At 35.6% G+C, this 17,163-nt stretch overlaps 2 protein-coding genes across 4 annotated transcripts; both read right to left on the minus strand.

The window, feature by feature from the left end:
- Positions 1–1,072: 1,072 nt before the first annotated feature.
- Positions 1,073–4,984, minus strand: LOC104246195 (probable inactive shikimate kinase like 1, chloroplastic). 2 transcript variants are annotated; one of them, XM_009801959.2, is made up of 11 exons: positions 4,677–4,984; positions 3,716–3,762; positions 3,564–3,618; positions 3,234–3,306; positions 3,060–3,147; positions 2,886–2,968; positions 2,666–2,789; positions 2,420–2,498; positions 2,275–2,339; positions 2,073–2,171; positions 1,073–1,302 (listed from the first exon to the last, which is right to left on the minus strand). In XM_009801959.2, the coding sequence occupies exons 1-10, from the start codon at positions 4,825–4,827 to the stop codon at positions 2,103–2,105; spliced, it is 834 nt and encodes a 277-aa protein (XP_009800261.1). In that variant the 5' UTR covers positions 4,828–4,984; the 3' UTR covers positions 1,073–1,302; positions 2,073–2,102. The 2 variants fall into 2 exon arrangements, with proteins under 2 accessions (XP_009800261.1, XP_009800262.1); XM_009801960.2 differs by lacking the exon at positions 1,073–1,302 and adding an exon at positions 1,309–1,909 and having other exon boundaries at positions 4,677–4,940.
- A 2,604-nt stretch (positions 4,985–7,588) lies between these two features.
- LOC104246197 (uncharacterized protein At2g33490-like) lies at positions 7,589–14,432 on the minus strand. 2 transcript variants are annotated; one of them, XR_715908.2, is made up of 12 exons: positions 14,063–14,432; positions 13,666–13,738; positions 13,263–13,337; positions 12,428–12,489; positions 12,276–12,344; positions 10,680–10,708; positions 10,406–10,595; positions 10,074–10,295; positions 9,434–9,490; positions 8,249–9,221; positions 7,793–7,919; positions 7,589–7,717 (listed from the first exon to the last, which is right to left on the minus strand). XR_715908.2 is itself a non-coding variant. In XM_009801962.2 (11 exons), the coding sequence occupies exons 1-11, from the start codon at positions 14,165–14,167 to the stop codon at positions 7,909–7,911; spliced, it is 1,866 nt and encodes a 621-aa protein (XP_009800264.1). In that variant the 5' UTR covers positions 14,168–14,432; the 3' UTR covers positions 7,712–7,908. The 2 variants fall into 2 exon arrangements, 1 of the variants encoding a protein (XP_009800264.1); XM_009801962.2 differs by having other exon boundaries at positions 7,712–7,919.
- Positions 14,433–17,163: the final 2,731 nt, after the last annotated feature.

A 17,163-nucleotide genomic window follows, 5' to 3' on the forward strand; every position in this document is an offset into this window, starting at 1 on the left:
ATTTGACTGCTCCATTCAACATTATACAGGACCTAAGTCTCTCGAGCTTTAACAACATGCCTAATTAAAACATAAAACTACTAGACTTAGTATATATCTACCCAGGCACACAGCTGTGTCTTAATTTATTTGTTCTAATTAAGCACTGCATTGATATTATTAGCTTTGCAAAATTTCGATCCCTCCTTCCCTTTATAACCAGTTCACCCTGGATTAAACGTCCCAAAAGTATTATTGTTCTGATAAGGCCCAGATATATATATAAAATTGAGTGAAACTCAACTACAGAAGAGGTCAGATTTTGAGGATTTAATTGTAAATAATCTGAATGATTTGAAACGCATATGTGAAAATGCTACGTCTTCACCAACCCCTCCAAAACCTGAGGATGAATTTTCTAGTGTCATTTGCTAATGAGATCCAGAGAATTATTTATTTTATTTTTTTGATTCCTTTATCCAACATTGCATTATGCGCTGCCCATTCAAACCCGAGCATGTTACAATTAGGGCTCGTTTGGTACGAGGGATAAGGAATAATTAATTCCGGGATTAAATTTGAGATGAGTTTATCTCACATTTGGTTGGGATAAAATCATGGTAGAACTAACCTTAGGATTAGTTATCCCAGAATTGTAGTATTTTTAATACTCATGGGAGGGTGGATAACCAGGATAAGTAATAATGGGATAACTTGTTTCTCAATCAAACGACCCCTTAGAGGCAAGGGAATCGGTAAGTGTGAGTTGTGTGCTTCTGATTAAGAATAACCAAAAAAGGTCAAATAATATTACGCAAAACTAAATATTGAAATTTGTCAAACGAATTTAGCCAACTTCTTGCTTAAAACACACCATCTGAAGGACAATAGTATGTATAGCTGAAAAATTTACAAGCAGCGTGTCGTACCCTTTTTATTATTGAAAAAAAAAACAAAGGAAAAACTGAAACAACAAAAATATAGGTGTATGGTTACTATATAGAACAAGGCTGTAGCGTTAACTGCATATAAACGGAAGCAAAAGATTTGGAGGTGGGAGTTGCTCGGTTGCTAAATGTTTAACTATTAAGTATTAGGTAGTTGAAACTTATTTTGCAGATTGGCAATTAGAAGAGTTTCATCCGACCACAGTAAAATACAAATGTGCACAAAAGTACAATATTAACAATACTCACAATATACATGCCGCTTAAGAATTACACTCACAATACTAGAAGTCATTCAATTGCAAGAGCTTCAAGTATTGCCATCTTTCTCCAACTTCAGCACAGCACTTAAGGCTCCAAACAATAAATGTTGATTCTGCACATAATAATTCGAATAATTTCAAAATCTTTCATTTGATATTCTAATAATAGAATCGTCGCATTCAATTGTATGTTTAAGACTTTTTTGTTATAAGTCACAGTTGTGCATCTAAGACTTGTTCAATATGATTATTTTGGTCAACAATATACTGTTTTCTAGTCATTCTTAAGTTCATCGGCATTTTTTAATGGAACTTTTAAATGACTAATGCAATTAGTAGGAAGTAACACTGATTTTTCTCTGTTTTCCCCTTGAAAACAGACATCCTTCTTGGGCAGCTTCGTCAAAGCATGTCTTTGCTGTCAAAACCTCTTAAGTGCTTCCATTTTTCCTCCCTACACCCTTCCTTTATCTTCTTCTTAGTCTTCCCTCTCGAACTCCCCACATCATCTTAGTCAAATCCACAAATGTAACTTCAGGATTCAGCATCTCACTCTCTGGTATGTACTATTTTATTTGATCTAATTCTTTTTCCACATGAAGATCCATATACCACAAGGTTAGATGCAGCTAATGTATTATCACCGACACTGGTAGAAGCAGAAAATATATGATGAATGAAAGGACCGAGTGACTTGATAGTTTGGTTGCCGTAGGTTGCCTGCATCAAGAAGAGCAAGCCTAGCAAGAGGTATGACACATCAAGAATAATCTCAGGTTTTCTAAATGATAACGGCATATAAATCCAAAATCTAGTTAATTAGCAGGATGAGATTAAAAGAAACTATCAAACACCCCTTGGAACAATGCTGATAAGAACTAACCTAGATAGTCGGCATTGGTTGTGATCGAAACTAAAATGGCCTGGCAGCTTCTTCCATCAACTTCTTTACTCTCATCAATCTCTCTATCTCCTTCAGAGTCTAAAATCACCATAAAAAATAGAAAGTCTATTTACCTTACACGGTCAATTAGCGGAAAAAAAAAAAAAAAATCCTCCCACTTCATGGGGAATTTTTAGTTTACCTCCAAAACCATATCCTCTGCGGTTACTGCATCTAATGTATCATAGCCTAACCGAGAAGCAACCTCTGCAAATGTAAAATAAGCTGTTAAAAATACAGCAAAAGAGACGTTAGTGCTACTGACTATGAAGCAAATAGCAAATTACTCTGGAGTGCAATAGTTGTATCAGCTGTAGCATATCCCTTACGGCTTTCTTCATAAATAGCAGTTAATTGAGTCAACACCTGTTACCATGGTAGGCTAAAAATCAGCATAGCCCAACAGCTGAAGAAATCCACAAACAAGAGGCACCATTAGGTTAACAGAAGGAAGATTAACAAGGAATATGAGCAAAATATTCGGGTTTGTCTAACTTTTTTGGGTGGAAGTCATCAGAAAGACAGAAATAGACCTCGGGATATGATCCTTGTATTGTTTCAGCAGCAGGAGGTTGAAAACTCTCCTCCACAATTTCCTTGGCTACCATATCCAAGGGGACGTCGATCCATATTGATATGCCGTGTCTCATAAGCGCCCTACAAACATCAAGTATGATCAAGAACAAGTGATTATTCTTTTTTCCTCTTCCTGTTTGACAGGGGGGGGGGAAATACAATTAGCAGCTGTCCTACAGATTAGCTGCACGCTGAACCGCACCATTCCCAGCACCAACAACAAGGCGACCCATGGACGATAACTGCTTCAGTACCTCTGTCTGCATTGCAAAGTGTATTTCGGTCATAAATCTCAACACAGAAAAGCAGTAAAAGACAGGAAAACACTGCATATGGACATTAGAAAGTCACTTCTGAGTCTCGAAAGCCCTTCAAGTCTGTCTTCACAAATGACCTGACAGCATCCTTTCCTCCCAAAGCTTCTTCAACGACACTGTCACTGCAACAGATTAAGGCAACAACTTTAGTTACTAGACATGGTTATTATTGTAGCACTAGTTCCCGCAAGCAACTTAAATGTATAACCTGTCAAAATAATAATAGCGCAGTGCATCTGCAAGAAGTTTTCCCGAGTTGGATTTGATGGAGCTGTTTAAGCCTGTAAGTTCAAAGCAACACAAATTGGATAAGATAAATCTGCATCAGTGACTTTCGCAAAGCATAACCAGTCTGAAGCCTGAATAAAGGAGGAGGGTTGCAGTAGGATGACGAGCTAGCTAAAGATATTCCAACTATGATAAATACGAGGGATTTATATATCTAACCCCAGCCAATTTGGGATTGAGACACAAACTAGATAAAATTAGACAAGAAACAAAGAGAATGCTAAAATGGAGGCAGAAAAGTAATGCCCACCAACAAGGAAGATACAAGTTCCTTTCATGTCTGGAGATATTTCTGCTGCTTTCCTCTGAATCACAAGAGAAGAACTACAACTGAGTATTTAAAGGAAAAAAAATACAAATAACTAATATCATTCAAAGTTTGGTTTTCATTCCCAGTCCTACCTTCACGGTTAACGAAAGATCAAATTGAGTGGCCTGGGTTGTGGAATCTGAAAAAGCGCAAAAGACAAAGTAATTATGGCCAATATTTTGGCTAATGGATTCCATCATACATAAGCATGTTTGCAAAGTAGACTTTGTTGGCAATATTTTTTGGGACCCAAAAATATTGCATTATGTGGTGGACATCATTTGTACAAGTTGTATCTCTTCTTTTACACCTAAGAGAGCCAAGACTTTTTTGCCTATAAAAGGGAAGGTTATTAGTTCATTTTAGACACACCAAATATACACCAACAAGACTTGAGTCTTCATTTCTTGTTTCTTCCTTTTATTAAGAGTGTTTTGTATGAGAGTTAAGTGTTGGGAAGCACTTGTGTGAACCCTTTCTTTGGAGTGATCTTGTGAGGTTATTCTCTTGGGGTATTTGGAATTAATTAGAGTGTTTACTCTAATTTTGTACTCTTATTGGTATAGTGAAATTACTCTTTTCCGCTTGTGGACGTAGGTCAATTTGACCGAACCATGTTAAATTTGTGTCTTCTTTATATACTTTAATTGCCGTTGTTATCAATTTCCATTGTCTTTGTTATTGTCATTACATCGTTGTTTGGCTAAATTCCGCACTACCCGGGTTCCCGATCCTAACAGACAGGTTACGTAACATTTCTTTTTCCCCAAATTAGAGCGTGAAATCAACATCGGGAAAGAACTAGTGGTGAATTGGATGTGGATGAGCTCATCCATGCACTGCTTTGAACTAGACGAACTCTATATATAAGTAAGACAATTTTAAACAGTTACTTACTTTGCACCCATTACTACAATTGAGTAACGCATAATGTACTATAACACTGCTAAGTATATAAGATTTTCGAATCTGCTTTGAGGGAACCAATATCAAGCACTTGGTATGCGACTATAACGGAAAGAAGAGAGAAGGAATGAAAACTGTATAGCTCACCGGAAGCACCAGGGTCGGAAAGTGCGAAGGTGCGAATTTTGAGCCTGAGAGAGGGAATTGAATAAGGAAGATGAGGAGGCTGAGAATGGCGGGACTTGCCGGCGTATGGTTGTTGCAGCCACAATTGCTGAGGCAATTGGAATAGTTTCATTTTCTATGCCCAATTGCTTTTCGCTCCTATTCGCCTCTTTATCTTCGCTTCTACATTCCTCCATCAATTTTTACAATTTTATTTTTTCCCCTTTTTGTCTTTTTCCGGCCTAACTTCAATGTAAGGTATAGTACAAGTGAAAAAGTAGGCACATAAATATTTTTAAATTTTCTATTAATGACATTACTGAGTGGGCGTTTGGACGTATGAATTGTAAAATTCAAAAAAAAAAAAAAGTAAAAAAATAATTTCAACTGAAAATGATATTTGAAAATTAGACTTGTGTTTGAACATGAATATAATTTTGGATTGTTTTTTAAGTTTTGTGAGTGATCTGAGTGAAAATTTTGAAAAATAGTTTTTCAAAGTTTCGAAAAATTCTATAAATTCATCTTCAAGTGAAAATTAAAAATTTTATGGTCAAATACTGATTTCGAAAAAAAAACAAAAACAAAAATCGAAAAAAGTGAAAAAAAAATGTATTTCCAAACGGGCTCTGACCTATTCAAACTTTATAGATTATACTAGTTTCTCGGCACGTGCGTTGCACGTGTATGCCGAGTCATGATATACACAACTTCATAAAATAATATTAATATTATTATAACAAATCTTTGAGTATATAAGTATACATTAATGGAAAAAATACATTTTTTTGTGATAGATTAATGTGAATTGTCGCATATTGATTTTTTCGTCGAGGTCAAGATGATTGGATATCATTTGAACCTATGAAAATGAATGATCAAAGTTTAACTAGAGAAAATATTCCTAGAGTATGCTCGTTTCATCTGTTGTTAGTTTAACATGACCAGGACTCTTTTTGTCGACATTGATAATCCTCTTGAAATTACTATATAAAGTTGCTCATGTGAGAAGTGCAAAGCCGCGTTTAACCAAGGAGTGTCAAGGAAATATTATATTGTTATTACTCTGTAAGATTTTTTTTTCGTTTACACATGTTTATTGTATTTTGAATCTCCTTGGCTTTTTCATGAGTTTAATTTTTTATATTTTGACACCCCTTGTTGAAAAATATGTTAAGTGATGGACGTAAGAGAAACTGAAACCTAGTATGCTCTGTAGAAATTGCATGCAAATCTAGAACTTTATTTTCGCAAAAGGGGAGAATTTATGTGGTGATCCATCAACACAAAAGAACTAACAAAGAGAAAAAAAACAACAAAATATGAAGTGCTTAATCTATCAAGAACATATGAAGTCTAGTAAAGTTTATCAATTTGTCTAATTCAAATTAATTACATTGTCATTAGCACGACAATATAGATATCTAATGCAAGATATGTATATATATATATTTAGATGGCATCCGATGATGAGCTATATATGGTATTATACGGTACCATAGTTTACTGTCCATTTAAATTTCTTTTTTATTCTTTTATTAGTGAATTTCTTTCATATTTTGATTTCAACAATAAAAGCTCAAGTGTCTAATTAGGAAAATGTGAATGTTGGTACTCTTAGTCCATATAAATTTCAAGGAAAAGTTTCATCTCTACTGACCAAGACAATTTTCGAATGAATGTTCATTTCGAACTAACGCCAAAATCTAAAAGTTCGTTCCTAACAAATGCCTCATGTACAAGCTATGGTAAGTATCTCATCTTTAACGGTATTTATATCTATTTCTCGTTTGAAGCACTCCTTTTCTTTCTAATTAATGAGATTATATGTCTAACTTGGGAATTCTCATCTACAATATATTGCCCATCACTTACTATTCTTTCATTCTTTGGTTGTCTTTGTTATATTTCCACTCTCCAAAGAGCACGGAGACAAACTTCAACCTATTACTTCTATTAGCAAAAAAAACTAATACTTCTCATTTGTCATTTTTTAGGGTATTCATTTATATACATGGTTCTCAACTTATAGACTATGACTATAGTAGTTTCTACAGCCTTATCTAAAATCAGGATCAGTAGAAGATCTATTAATGAGTTAAGTTGTAATAAAAATCTTAAGTTATTCCAAAAATTTTGCAATGATCAAAAGATAGTAATAAAATATCATCATTTATGAGCATTACATAGAATCAGATAAGGACACAAAGAAATTGTACAAAAAACACATAGAGAAGCATGCTCTCAATTTGCATAATACCGTAGGACATGATCTATTCATCTTATCAAGAAATTAAGAAATTAAATCATTTGTTTTACCTCATCATAAATAATCAGTAACGTGTAATTTGGTGAACATAAGTTTATGACCAACAATAAATGATTTATATTGGCAGAAAACACAAACAAGATAATAAAAGGCAAAAGTCTAAAGTAGCAAAGTTGAAGACGTGATTCACCGGAAGAAACTTCCCTTCTCTTTTATAAAACAAAGCACCACAAAATCTTTAAATAAACTAAAATGGTCGAATATCCCTATCCAAAAGAAACTGTCACAATAGACTAATATTAACCAGTGAGTCATAAGAAGTTTGGTTAATTAGGCTAATAACATGGGCAATTAAGTAATTAAACTTTTAGCTTAGAGGATTCCTGCTTTTATAGTAGTATAGATATAGATAGATACTCGTTTTCGCTTTCAATTTAACCCTATGTTGCATTTCTTTTTACTTCCTGTCGGAAATAAACTGCCTTGTGCTCAGATTTACCAGTTAAACATTATAGTACTAGTTTTCCTTTCACAACAATGGTGTTAGAACCAGTTTATGCGTCCCCACTAGTCTACTTGTCATCTCTCATCGACCAGATATTGAATAATTACTGGACTACATACCTTATTAAGAACATAACTGAGATTGATTCTTAATTTGATTTTTCCTTTTCAAGGCTTCTCCAAACGCTAGAAAGGGTGGAGAAGGCAGTGTAAAGAATACACTCCGGTATCAAACACCACGAGATCAAAACTGAGACAAGGAGCTTCCATTACATTCGTGTAAGATATATGGAGAACGTCAAATGGACAAAAAATAAAAACTTACATTAATAACATATGTACAAATCCCACTCCCGCAACACCAGCTTGTGGGGAAAAAACTCTACACCCCGAACCCAAAAGAAAAAAAAAAATGTCACTTTCTGCAAAGCCTTACGTAAATCAGCTCCTACCTGCATCCACCGACATTTAGATGTCAAAAGACAAGGGGGGAAAGGAATAAATTGAGCAATCAACACATAAAAACAATGCATTCTCCTATCTGCCTCTATGATATATCCAGAGCCTCTTTTAGCTATAAAAATACTTAACTACTTATCGACCATTTATCCCCCCCTCCCTCCCCCCCCCCCCCAAAAAAAAAAAAACAACAGAGGCAGATCCTTCAATATCAGGTTCACAGATAAGAGGCTCACTGTAGAATTTATCATTTGCTCGGAAAAAGAAATAATCCATCTGGAAACAATATAGTTGCCTAGTAATTATAATCAAGATATTTTACCTCTGATTTGCCCAGAATTTGAAGCGTTTGAAAGAGATATAGGTGTTAATGGAGGAGAGCACATTACATCACCCTTGCCCTTTCTTTGAGGAGACTCTAGCAGCTGGGCTACATGTAGCGCCATTGCTCTCTGATTGTTGGACGGTATAGAAAAACTTCGAGGAATGGTTAGTGGAGGAAGTGGTAGTGGAGAACCCGTATTTGATGCCAGCACAGGACTCTGATTTGTTGGAGACATTTCTCGATTTCTGTTGACTAGGGGCGCAGAGTGCCCAACTGCAGTTGAACTTGATGGCTTGGAGGCCAATAAGCCAGGAGGCCGCGGGAGCTCATGAAGCTCACTAATTTTTGGTGAAGAAACAAGGGGAGGTGAAGCACTGTAGGATACATCTAGAGTTGATGGTGGCTGAGTTATTGGTACTCCAGAGGCCAATCCAGGTTCTAGAAGAGGCCGTTCAGCCAAGCCAATAGGTCCGCTGGCAGATAACAAAGGCTTGCCCGATGAAGGTTTACTTGATAATGGACCTGAGAAAGCAAGTCGTCTTATTTTTCTAGCATCAAGTCCATTTTGTACATCATATTGTGGGAAAGAAGTTCCCTCAGCAAGAGGCGGGGGTAGTGGGGCGGAGAGATTATTAGCAGTGGGTTGGGCTTTTGCAAGAGTGTCCGTTGACAAGTTTCCTTCTGCAAATTTAGAATAATTATCCATATTAAGCGGGGAAGAATGCCAGGGATTGTTGGTTCCTCCACTAGGATTTGTAACACTAGAGTGAAGGGAAACACTTGTCCTTGTACTCAAACTTTTCGCATCAGCTGGAGTTGGTAAAACGTATGTGTGAAATTTGCGGACAGATGTCTGTGCTTGTTTGATTCTATCAGAAATATCCAATTTCTCCGCAAATATTGGAGCAGAATGACTGCCTGCACGAGGTTGTCTAGTAAAAGTCTGCTCTTGGTTTTTGCCAAAATCCAACTGCAAGATGAGTCTTCCAAATTAAATAAGTTAAGTCGCACAAGTTGATAATCTAAGCGAAAATCTAAGGCAATGTGTGAAGTAGCTCAAAACAGTAATAAACCTCTTTCGAAATAAATTACAGAACCCACATAGGACAATTATATAGCTGAATATATGTATACTGAGTACCAGTAACAGTAACAGTAACAGTAACAAGAACAGAATGTTACCTCCCCTTCCTCCATCCCAGAGGTTAGTAGGGCACTTGGAGCATCCGCCGGATCAAACTGCCAAAGTCAGGCATATTAGACCAAAATCCAACATTTAGCAAATTAAACAAGTTCACCATATCAAACCAAAATTCAATAATGCCTATATCGCTACCAAGACAGATAATAACCACCATTCTCGGCTCTCCCTTTTTGCACGGACAAATTAACAGGCGGATGAATTCAGATGTGCATTGTATGAGTACAAGAAATTAGTCAAGGGATGAAATACAATTGAAGGACAGAGGCAGTAATAAAAAGGCTTAGCTAGCCTTAGTAATAGTGGGATAAGACTCAGTTTGTGTAGAAATGCATAGAGAAGATTAGGAAAACCAAAAGACAATTTTTTCTGCTAAAAGCAAGCACCCTATCGCTTTACACAATACGACAAAAAAATGGATATAGCATCGTGAACTAGAACATATTTACGTCAGCCAGTTTTATTGTGTTAATTACAAGCAAAGGGCAGGCAACAGGATTTAAGAATTGACACGCCGCAAAAAGCTGCAACAGTCAAGATCTCCAGGATAAACCCGAACGAAGGCAGTTCATAATCTTCCACAAAAGAAAATAGAGGCATGACAACAATATGGTAATTTACCTCCATTGAATCCCTCAATGGGAAAGGATCATTTAGTTCCTGCTTATTTTGTCTATAATCAAAACTCAATTCACCACCATCATTAGCCTCATAGCTCTTCCCTCCATCCTCACTATCATCCAATTCAACAAGTTGGTAGTCAATGTGTTGCTTTTCAGCAACTACCCTTATTTGTGGTTCAACAGCTTCAAGAGATTTCAGTCCTTTGCGAAAGAAATTCAACTGCTCCAGAAAAAGAGAAATTAGGCAAACAAATCATTAACCGATCCAAGACAAAGATGGATAACCTATAATGGGTCAAATGGAGCCCCAAAAAAAATGCAAAAGGACACCTGTGCTCCATGGTGACGAACTGCTTGGGTCAAAAGGCTGCGACATTGCCCTTGCTTCAGAGATTGTACACGGAAAATGCAAAGTCTTGCCATTTCCTCATAGTCTTCCCGGGCCGCCTGTAACTGCTGAGAAGTAAAGTTCTCCCCTTTTCCACCCTTTCCCCTTTTTGCCATATACTCGTACACCTCCCTGTAGATCATGCCTGATGTTAGCAAGACATAAATTTTTTAAAGAAAAATAGATATCTGCCAAAAGACATGTGAAGAGGGATACCTTTTCTCATCACACTGCAGTTTCATTTCCTGCATCAAGGAAAAGGATACTACCCACTGAGTAACGAGGAAACATGCAAAAATTCTTACATAGAAGTGTCCTATATGCAACTTCCTGAAGAATCCATTCATATAACTGACTTTTGGCGGTTGATGCAAATTAATAGGATCTGTTTTGTTTGATCAACCAAATTGTTTTTGGTCATCTGATTGACTGGTTATTAGATTGATTTAATTAACCGGTCACAGAAGTATTAGCTGTAAAACCGGTCACAGATTTAGTTATTAGCTGTAAAAGTTGATGTTTTATAGGATTAGCAAAAACTACTCTGATTAAATAAACCAAATTAATGAGAAAAAGAAATCAGCAAATTAATTGAATTAATCCCAACCAACCAAGCCCTCATATTTATAGGGATTGTTGGTGTAACAATATTGTCGATAATTTAATATCTATCAGAGAGCAAAGAAGCCACAGTTGTGGTGCATCTACAAGCAACTCCAAGCACACCCAATTAAAAATTTATCACAGCACCTAATGCAGGACATCTTCAACTAAGGCGGCAAAAGAGATACACTGAAGAAGTGAAGATTATCAAGTAACTGTAACATAAGCTCATGTTATACCTAGGTGAAAGGCATTAAGAGATCATCAAATTTGTCTCACAACTTGTCACTAGATTCGAATGACCATAACCGTAGACATTTCCTTATTCTATCCCAATTTAGCTCTTTTGGCAATAACAACAAAGAAAAGGAAAAGAAACATCATCAAACGATATTACTTTCAAAAGTTTCAACCAATTAACGAGAAACAACTATCAGTCAGGACAAAGAATTAGCATGGCTTATTTATAATTAATAGTTTCCAAATTGTTGGAGTCAAATGAAACTGGCAATGAAGATCAATAAAAACCAACCTGCATTAAAAAAACCATAGAAGCAATGGCTCAAAAGAAATGAAAACAAGATTAAGAGAAATTTCAGGTAGCATGCAGAACAATTTCGTTTTGGTTCTCTCCATTTTCTTGGTACTTTGACATCAGAGTTGCTGAAACAATTTGGCAACCATTAACCTCACTACATCTCATTTGTTTCAGGAACATGTTAGGCTGAATTAGTATGACAAAATTGCTCAGATCCAACAACTCTTGGTTATTTAATTGGTTGCAGCACATGATTGGTACAAGTGGGGTTATTGAGGAAGAGAAAGGAAGGAAAAGGAAATCCTTTACTATTGAAAAGGTACAGCTCATTTAGCCTTCTTACTATCTAAAATGTGGATAAGAAAATAAAGCGCATAAATATCAAAACTGATACAGTTAACAATCAATAAAGAGAAAGGGGAAAGCTGAGAAAAGTTATAAATAATTATCAAATAATTGATAAAATTAAGAAAAGTGCCTTTTTATCTTACAATTCATCAAATACAGAAAACAATCAAAAATTTTGAAAAACGCCTTTTTTGATTAGGATGGAAATGAATGAAAAAATATTAAATCGTCCCATATTGAATCTGGAATTTTGGTTCTTCCCAGAATTTGTACCACTATCAGGAAGATGTAGAGGTGAATAACAGAATCACAAAAGAACAAACCTCCACTTTCCGAAGTTCACTAAGAAGAGATTCAGATGGATTTGTGATAGTTAGGATGATATGCGAACGCTGCAATACAAAAAGCAAAAGTCATAACACATTCAATATAATTTGGTACAATGATTATTAATGAGAGAAAGAATGGCACTGACATAGCAGTCGACGAGTTTCTGAAGTTCTAATTGTACTCCTCCTAACATTGACAATGCCTTGCCTGCATATAGATAGTATTTGACAAAGGAAATAATCACATAAATGAACGAGGAATTATGGGCAAGTTCATTAAAACTCAGCAAACAAAAAGGGAACGGAAATGGATAGAAAACATTTGTTATACATGTGCAATCAGATTTTCGAGAAGAGAATAATGGAACAGATATCATAAATTTACTACAGCAGACACTGGAAAATACTAAGACAAGAATGTGTGACTCTTCTCTTTTTATTTGGTACTACTTTATTCTACTCCATTTTCCTTTTGCTGCAATGTGGGTGGGCCTGGGAAGACACAGCAATCAGTGGGAAATTAACACTTTTTACAGTGCCTGATATCATTTGACCTGGAGGGGAGATCGTGATCAAAGACAATCTTAAATACCAAATAAAAGACTGCAAACCAATGAAACCAGGTAGAGCTCCTACATGGTAAAGGTATAACAATGCGAAAGGCGTAACATTCACTCAGGCATTAAAAAGGGCAAATCCAATTTTTTCTTTTCTTACTGAAAAGTTCAAAGGAATTAACAAGAACTGGTAGCACAAAAAGTGGGATCCAATCTTTTATTTCAACTTCTATATTCACCTAATATCTAAGCATACATTAAGCAAGGATGTTAATGCTTAAATACGCTTTGCACGGAAGCACAGGTTTAGCTGATAACTTTATTTGAGCAGTAGAAACGATCCCAGCCTAATTGTTCAAGCATAACCCAACAAAGAAAAGAACTATAGAATTATATAAGGAGACCCAAACATGGATTCACTGACCATTTTCCCCATCACCATTCAGTGCAATTTTCTCCAATAGGCAGCTGCCCATTTCCATCAAGGATTCTGAAAACTCTGCAAAAGGAAAAGACAAAATTGATACTTTGATGAGCTAAAGATGGGATTCTTTTTACGAAGTAACTAAATACGCAATTTACATTCAGGTTTACAGATATAGATCATCTAGAAAGACTAAAATAAAGGGGGGGGGGGATATCTACATTTTATGATCCTGTTACACACTGCAAATGAAGTGAGCTTTCCCATATCTATAGGGCACTTCTTGTTATCAAACTCTCTTTTGACAAACAGGGAAGTGAACTTTAGATGCTTCCATACAACCCGTTTCAAAAGCGATGCTACTAACAATTAAGATGAAAAATATAGCAGATAAAGTGTGTACCAAATGCACTATTAGCTGCAGCTGCTGCTGCAGATAGTAAGCTGTCATAGGAATCTCTCATGTCTTTCATATCCTGCAAAAAGAGGAAAAGTAAGAAAACTTTAAATTAGACATAGCACCACGGAGCTACAAATTTAAGTGCCAATGAAACAGGAAAATGCTGTAAGAGGAGTTTAATAGTTGACTGATAAATCAGATTCGTAACTTGAACGGAGATGAATTCGGAGCAGCACTACCACAAGTAACAGAAGGAGAATCATTAAAAAAAAAAAAAAAAAAAAGTGGAACTAAATGGATACGGGTCGGGTAAAAGCAAAGGAAAGAAAGAGGAATCGGAAACCCTAATTGGGGAATGGTGGAAAGGGAGTGGGGAAGAAAGCGGCAAAGAAGAAGAAACCTGAGAAGCCTGAGAGAGGCCATCCAAATGCAACAAAATCTGAGGATCCTTCTTCTCCTTATTGTGCAGTGCAAATTTCTTCAGCTTCCCCAAAGACGACTTCATCTCTAAATCAGATTTACTGTTTCTTTCAATTCAATGATCTCTCTCACCTAAACACGCGCGCGCACAAACACAAACACACACACACACACACACACTCTTCTCTTTCTCTCTCTGTGGGGAGTATAATTTTGACGGGCTGCAGTATGCCGGAGAAGAATTTAGATTTTATTAGAATCGAAATAAAATAAATTAGTAGTATAATTTGCAGTAGAGAGGAAAAAAGGAGCTTATTTTAGTTTTACCAAAGAAAATTCTAATGTCATGCGCCCAAGTCAGAAAGGCAACTGTCTCTCTTTGCTAACACGTCTCTACTTTGACCCATCTTTCTAATTTCGTCTCCGCTTCTACTAGGTACAGTTACTGCATAGTAGTTACGGGGTTACTCTGATGGTAAGCAACCTCCACTTTCAACCAAGAGGTTGTGAGTTCGAGTCTCCCAAGAGCAAGGTGGGAAGTTCTTGGAGGGAAGGATGCCGGGGGTCTATTTGGAAACAGCCTCTCTACCTCAGAGTAGGGGTAAGGTCTACGTACACACTACCCTCCTCAGACTCCACTAAGTAGGATTATACTGGGTTGTTGTTGTTGTTGTTGTTTCCATGGTTAATTACCTTTTCCTTAAAAAAAAAAACATTTCCCCTTTTATTTTCAGGTAGAATATACCGTTTGTTCCGAATATTTTTATATATTATAGCGAAGTGTTGTTATAAAGAACATATATTATAACATAACATGAAATTTGGTTTCGGAAAAGCTTGGCTTTTATAGTGAAGTATTGTTATATAGGGATGTTGTTATAGAGAGGTCTCGCTCTATATTTAAAGTTGTATGTTTATATTTATATTTTGGCAATTTTAATGAATTATCACACATAAATTTTTACTTCTCGTCAAATGGTATGGATTCAATTGCACCCTTCGTTAGCATACTACATCCGGCTCGGCTCTTATCTAAGCATAAGAAACTTCTTTCTATATTAGTTTTTGGACATAGATTTGCTTGAAATTTGAAAAAAAATAAGTTTTTAAAGTCGTATTGAAAAATAATTTTGAAAGTTGAAGTTTGGACGTTATTTTACTTGAAAAAAACTAGAAGTTTTGTGAGTGGATAAAAAAAATTCACGTTTTTGTGAATTTGTAATATTTTTTTAAAAAATAAAATAAAATTGATCCAATTACATGAACTAACATGTTTTCGATTTTTTTTTTTTTTTGAAAAAGAGTAGCCAAAACGGGTCCATAAATTTATATTTGTTATAAATAGAATTGTATTTAACGTGAATAAGAGATTTTAGGGTTTGTTATTTGGTGGCTAAGTAACTTTTTTCCTATAAATAAAAGATTCTTTTTCATTGTGATTCATTCTAAATCAATAAAAAAAAAATATCTCCCTACTTTTCTCCGCAATATTCTGCTTTTCTTTATTGTTTCATAACAATATTCATATTTCGATTTAAACTGGTGAAATTGAGGCATAGCTATTATTCTCGTAATTTTCAAACTTATATACCAACAATAATTATATAGTAGAAGAAATCATTCTTAATAAAGAACATTTTAGCATCCATAATTGGCGTGTTGTAGCTACTAATATAACATGCGGTACATGCTACACGTGATTAATTTAGAGAGAGATGGACGGATGAACAAGTCCCATAAGAAAAGGCCCAAATAAAGGAAAAGGAAAATGGACTTATAGCCTGTTTGGCCAAGCTTTTTTTTGGTCGAAAGTATTTTTTTTTTTGCCAAAAGCATTTTTGACCAAAAATTAAGGTGTTTGGCCAAGCTTTTGGAAGGAAAAAAATGCTTTTGAAGAGAAGCATAAGTAGTTTTGGAGAAGCAGGAAAAAGTAGTTTCTCTCAAAAAGCACTTTTTTGAGAAGCACTTTTGAGAAAAATACACTTAGAAGCAGTTTTTAAAGCTTAACCAAACACTAATTGCTGCTCAGAAGTGTTTTTCAAACTAATTAGCCAAACACAAACTACTTCTCACCAAAAGTACTTTTGAGAAAAGCACTTTTGAAAAAAAATATTTCTCAAAATAAACTGATTTTTGCAACTTGGCCAAACGGGCTATTTGGCCTCAGATTTGGGTAAGTGCACAAACAACCATTTTTAAGTATGCTAATTAGAGATTAACTAGTGATTATTTTGTCCTACAATTTTGAACTAAAAATCTTAACTTCAGGACAATGCAGAATATTTTTGTCCTGAAAAATATAATTGAAAAACTGAAATTCAGGATGCACTGACTAATTTTTAAATACTAACAGCCTTTAGAGTGGCTACCTGTGTCATTTCTACCTCAGATTTGGTGAGTGAATTTGCAGGCCTCAATGGTATTCAACTTGGTGGAAAGTTGAGGATCTCAGCCCTTTGGGCTTGGGCTTCTTGCTCGTTCTACTCTCAAATAAGCTAGCCCTACTTCAGGTTTTTCAACGGAAACAATTCTAGACAGGAGGATTTTAAAGTTTGGATTAAGGGTGTGTTTGGTATAATGGAAAATATTTTTCGGAAAATGTTTTCTCATTTTCCACTGTTTGGTTGCACAAAAGAAATTTGAAAAATATTTTCTAAGGTATCACATTTTTTTGAAATTGGAGAAAAATTACTTCCCTAAAAAAGTTAGGAAAATATTTTCCAAAAACTCCACCTACCCTCACATCTAACCCCGCCCCCTACCCCGCCCCCCTCTCAAAAAAAAATTCTTTTAGATTTCAGTTTTTTTCTTTTCCGTCACCGTCCACCCTGTTCTCCCTCCCCCCAACCCTACCCTGCAAAAAATATTTTTTTTAATTTTTTTTGTATTTTTAATTTTCTGTTTTCTGTTTTTTTGTTTTTCTGCACCACGCACCCACCTAACCCCTCCCCCCCCTCCCCTAAAAAAATATTTTTTTTATATATTCAGTTTTGGTTTTTTCACTTTTTCGGTTTACAGGTTCGAAATTTTACGAGTTCCAAAGTTATGAGTTGAGAGGTTTATGTGTTTGGAAGTTCGTGG

Source organism: Nicotiana sylvestris, chromosome 2 (assembly GCF_000393655.2).
Source record: "Nicotiana sylvestris chromosome 2, ASM39365v2, whole genome shotgun sequence".
Taxonomy (NCBI): domain Eukaryota; kingdom Viridiplantae; phylum Streptophyta; class Magnoliopsida; order Solanales; family Solanaceae; genus Nicotiana; species Nicotiana sylvestris.

Bases quoted from the DNA above. Each gene is read 5' to 3' on its own strand.
- LOC104246195 (XM_009801959.2), bottom strand. From the start codon at position 4,827: ATGAAACTATTCCAATTGCCTCAGCAATTGTGGCTGCAACAACCATAC. The intron at 2,969-3,059 runs GTGACTTTCTAA...TTTGCAATGCAG, and splicing joins AGGGCTTTCGAGACTCAGAA to ACAGAGGTACTGAAGCAGTT. The intron at 2,340-2,419 runs GTAATTTGCTAT...TTACATTTGCAG, and splicing joins TACAACTATTGCACTCCAGA to AGGTTGCTTCTCGGTTAGGC.
- LOC104246197 (XM_009801962.2), bottom strand. From the start codon at position 14,167: ATGAAGTCGTCTTTGGGGAAGCTGAAGAAATTTGCACTGCACAATAAG. The intron at 12,345-12,427 runs GTCAGTGCCATT...TTTGTATTGCAG, and splicing joins AGAAACTCGTCGACTGCTAT to CGTTCGCATATCATCCTAAC. The intron at 10,296-10,405 runs GTGTCCTTTTGC...TTTCTGGAGCAG, and splicing joins TTCGTCACCATGGAGCACAG to TTGAATTTCTTTCGCAAAGG.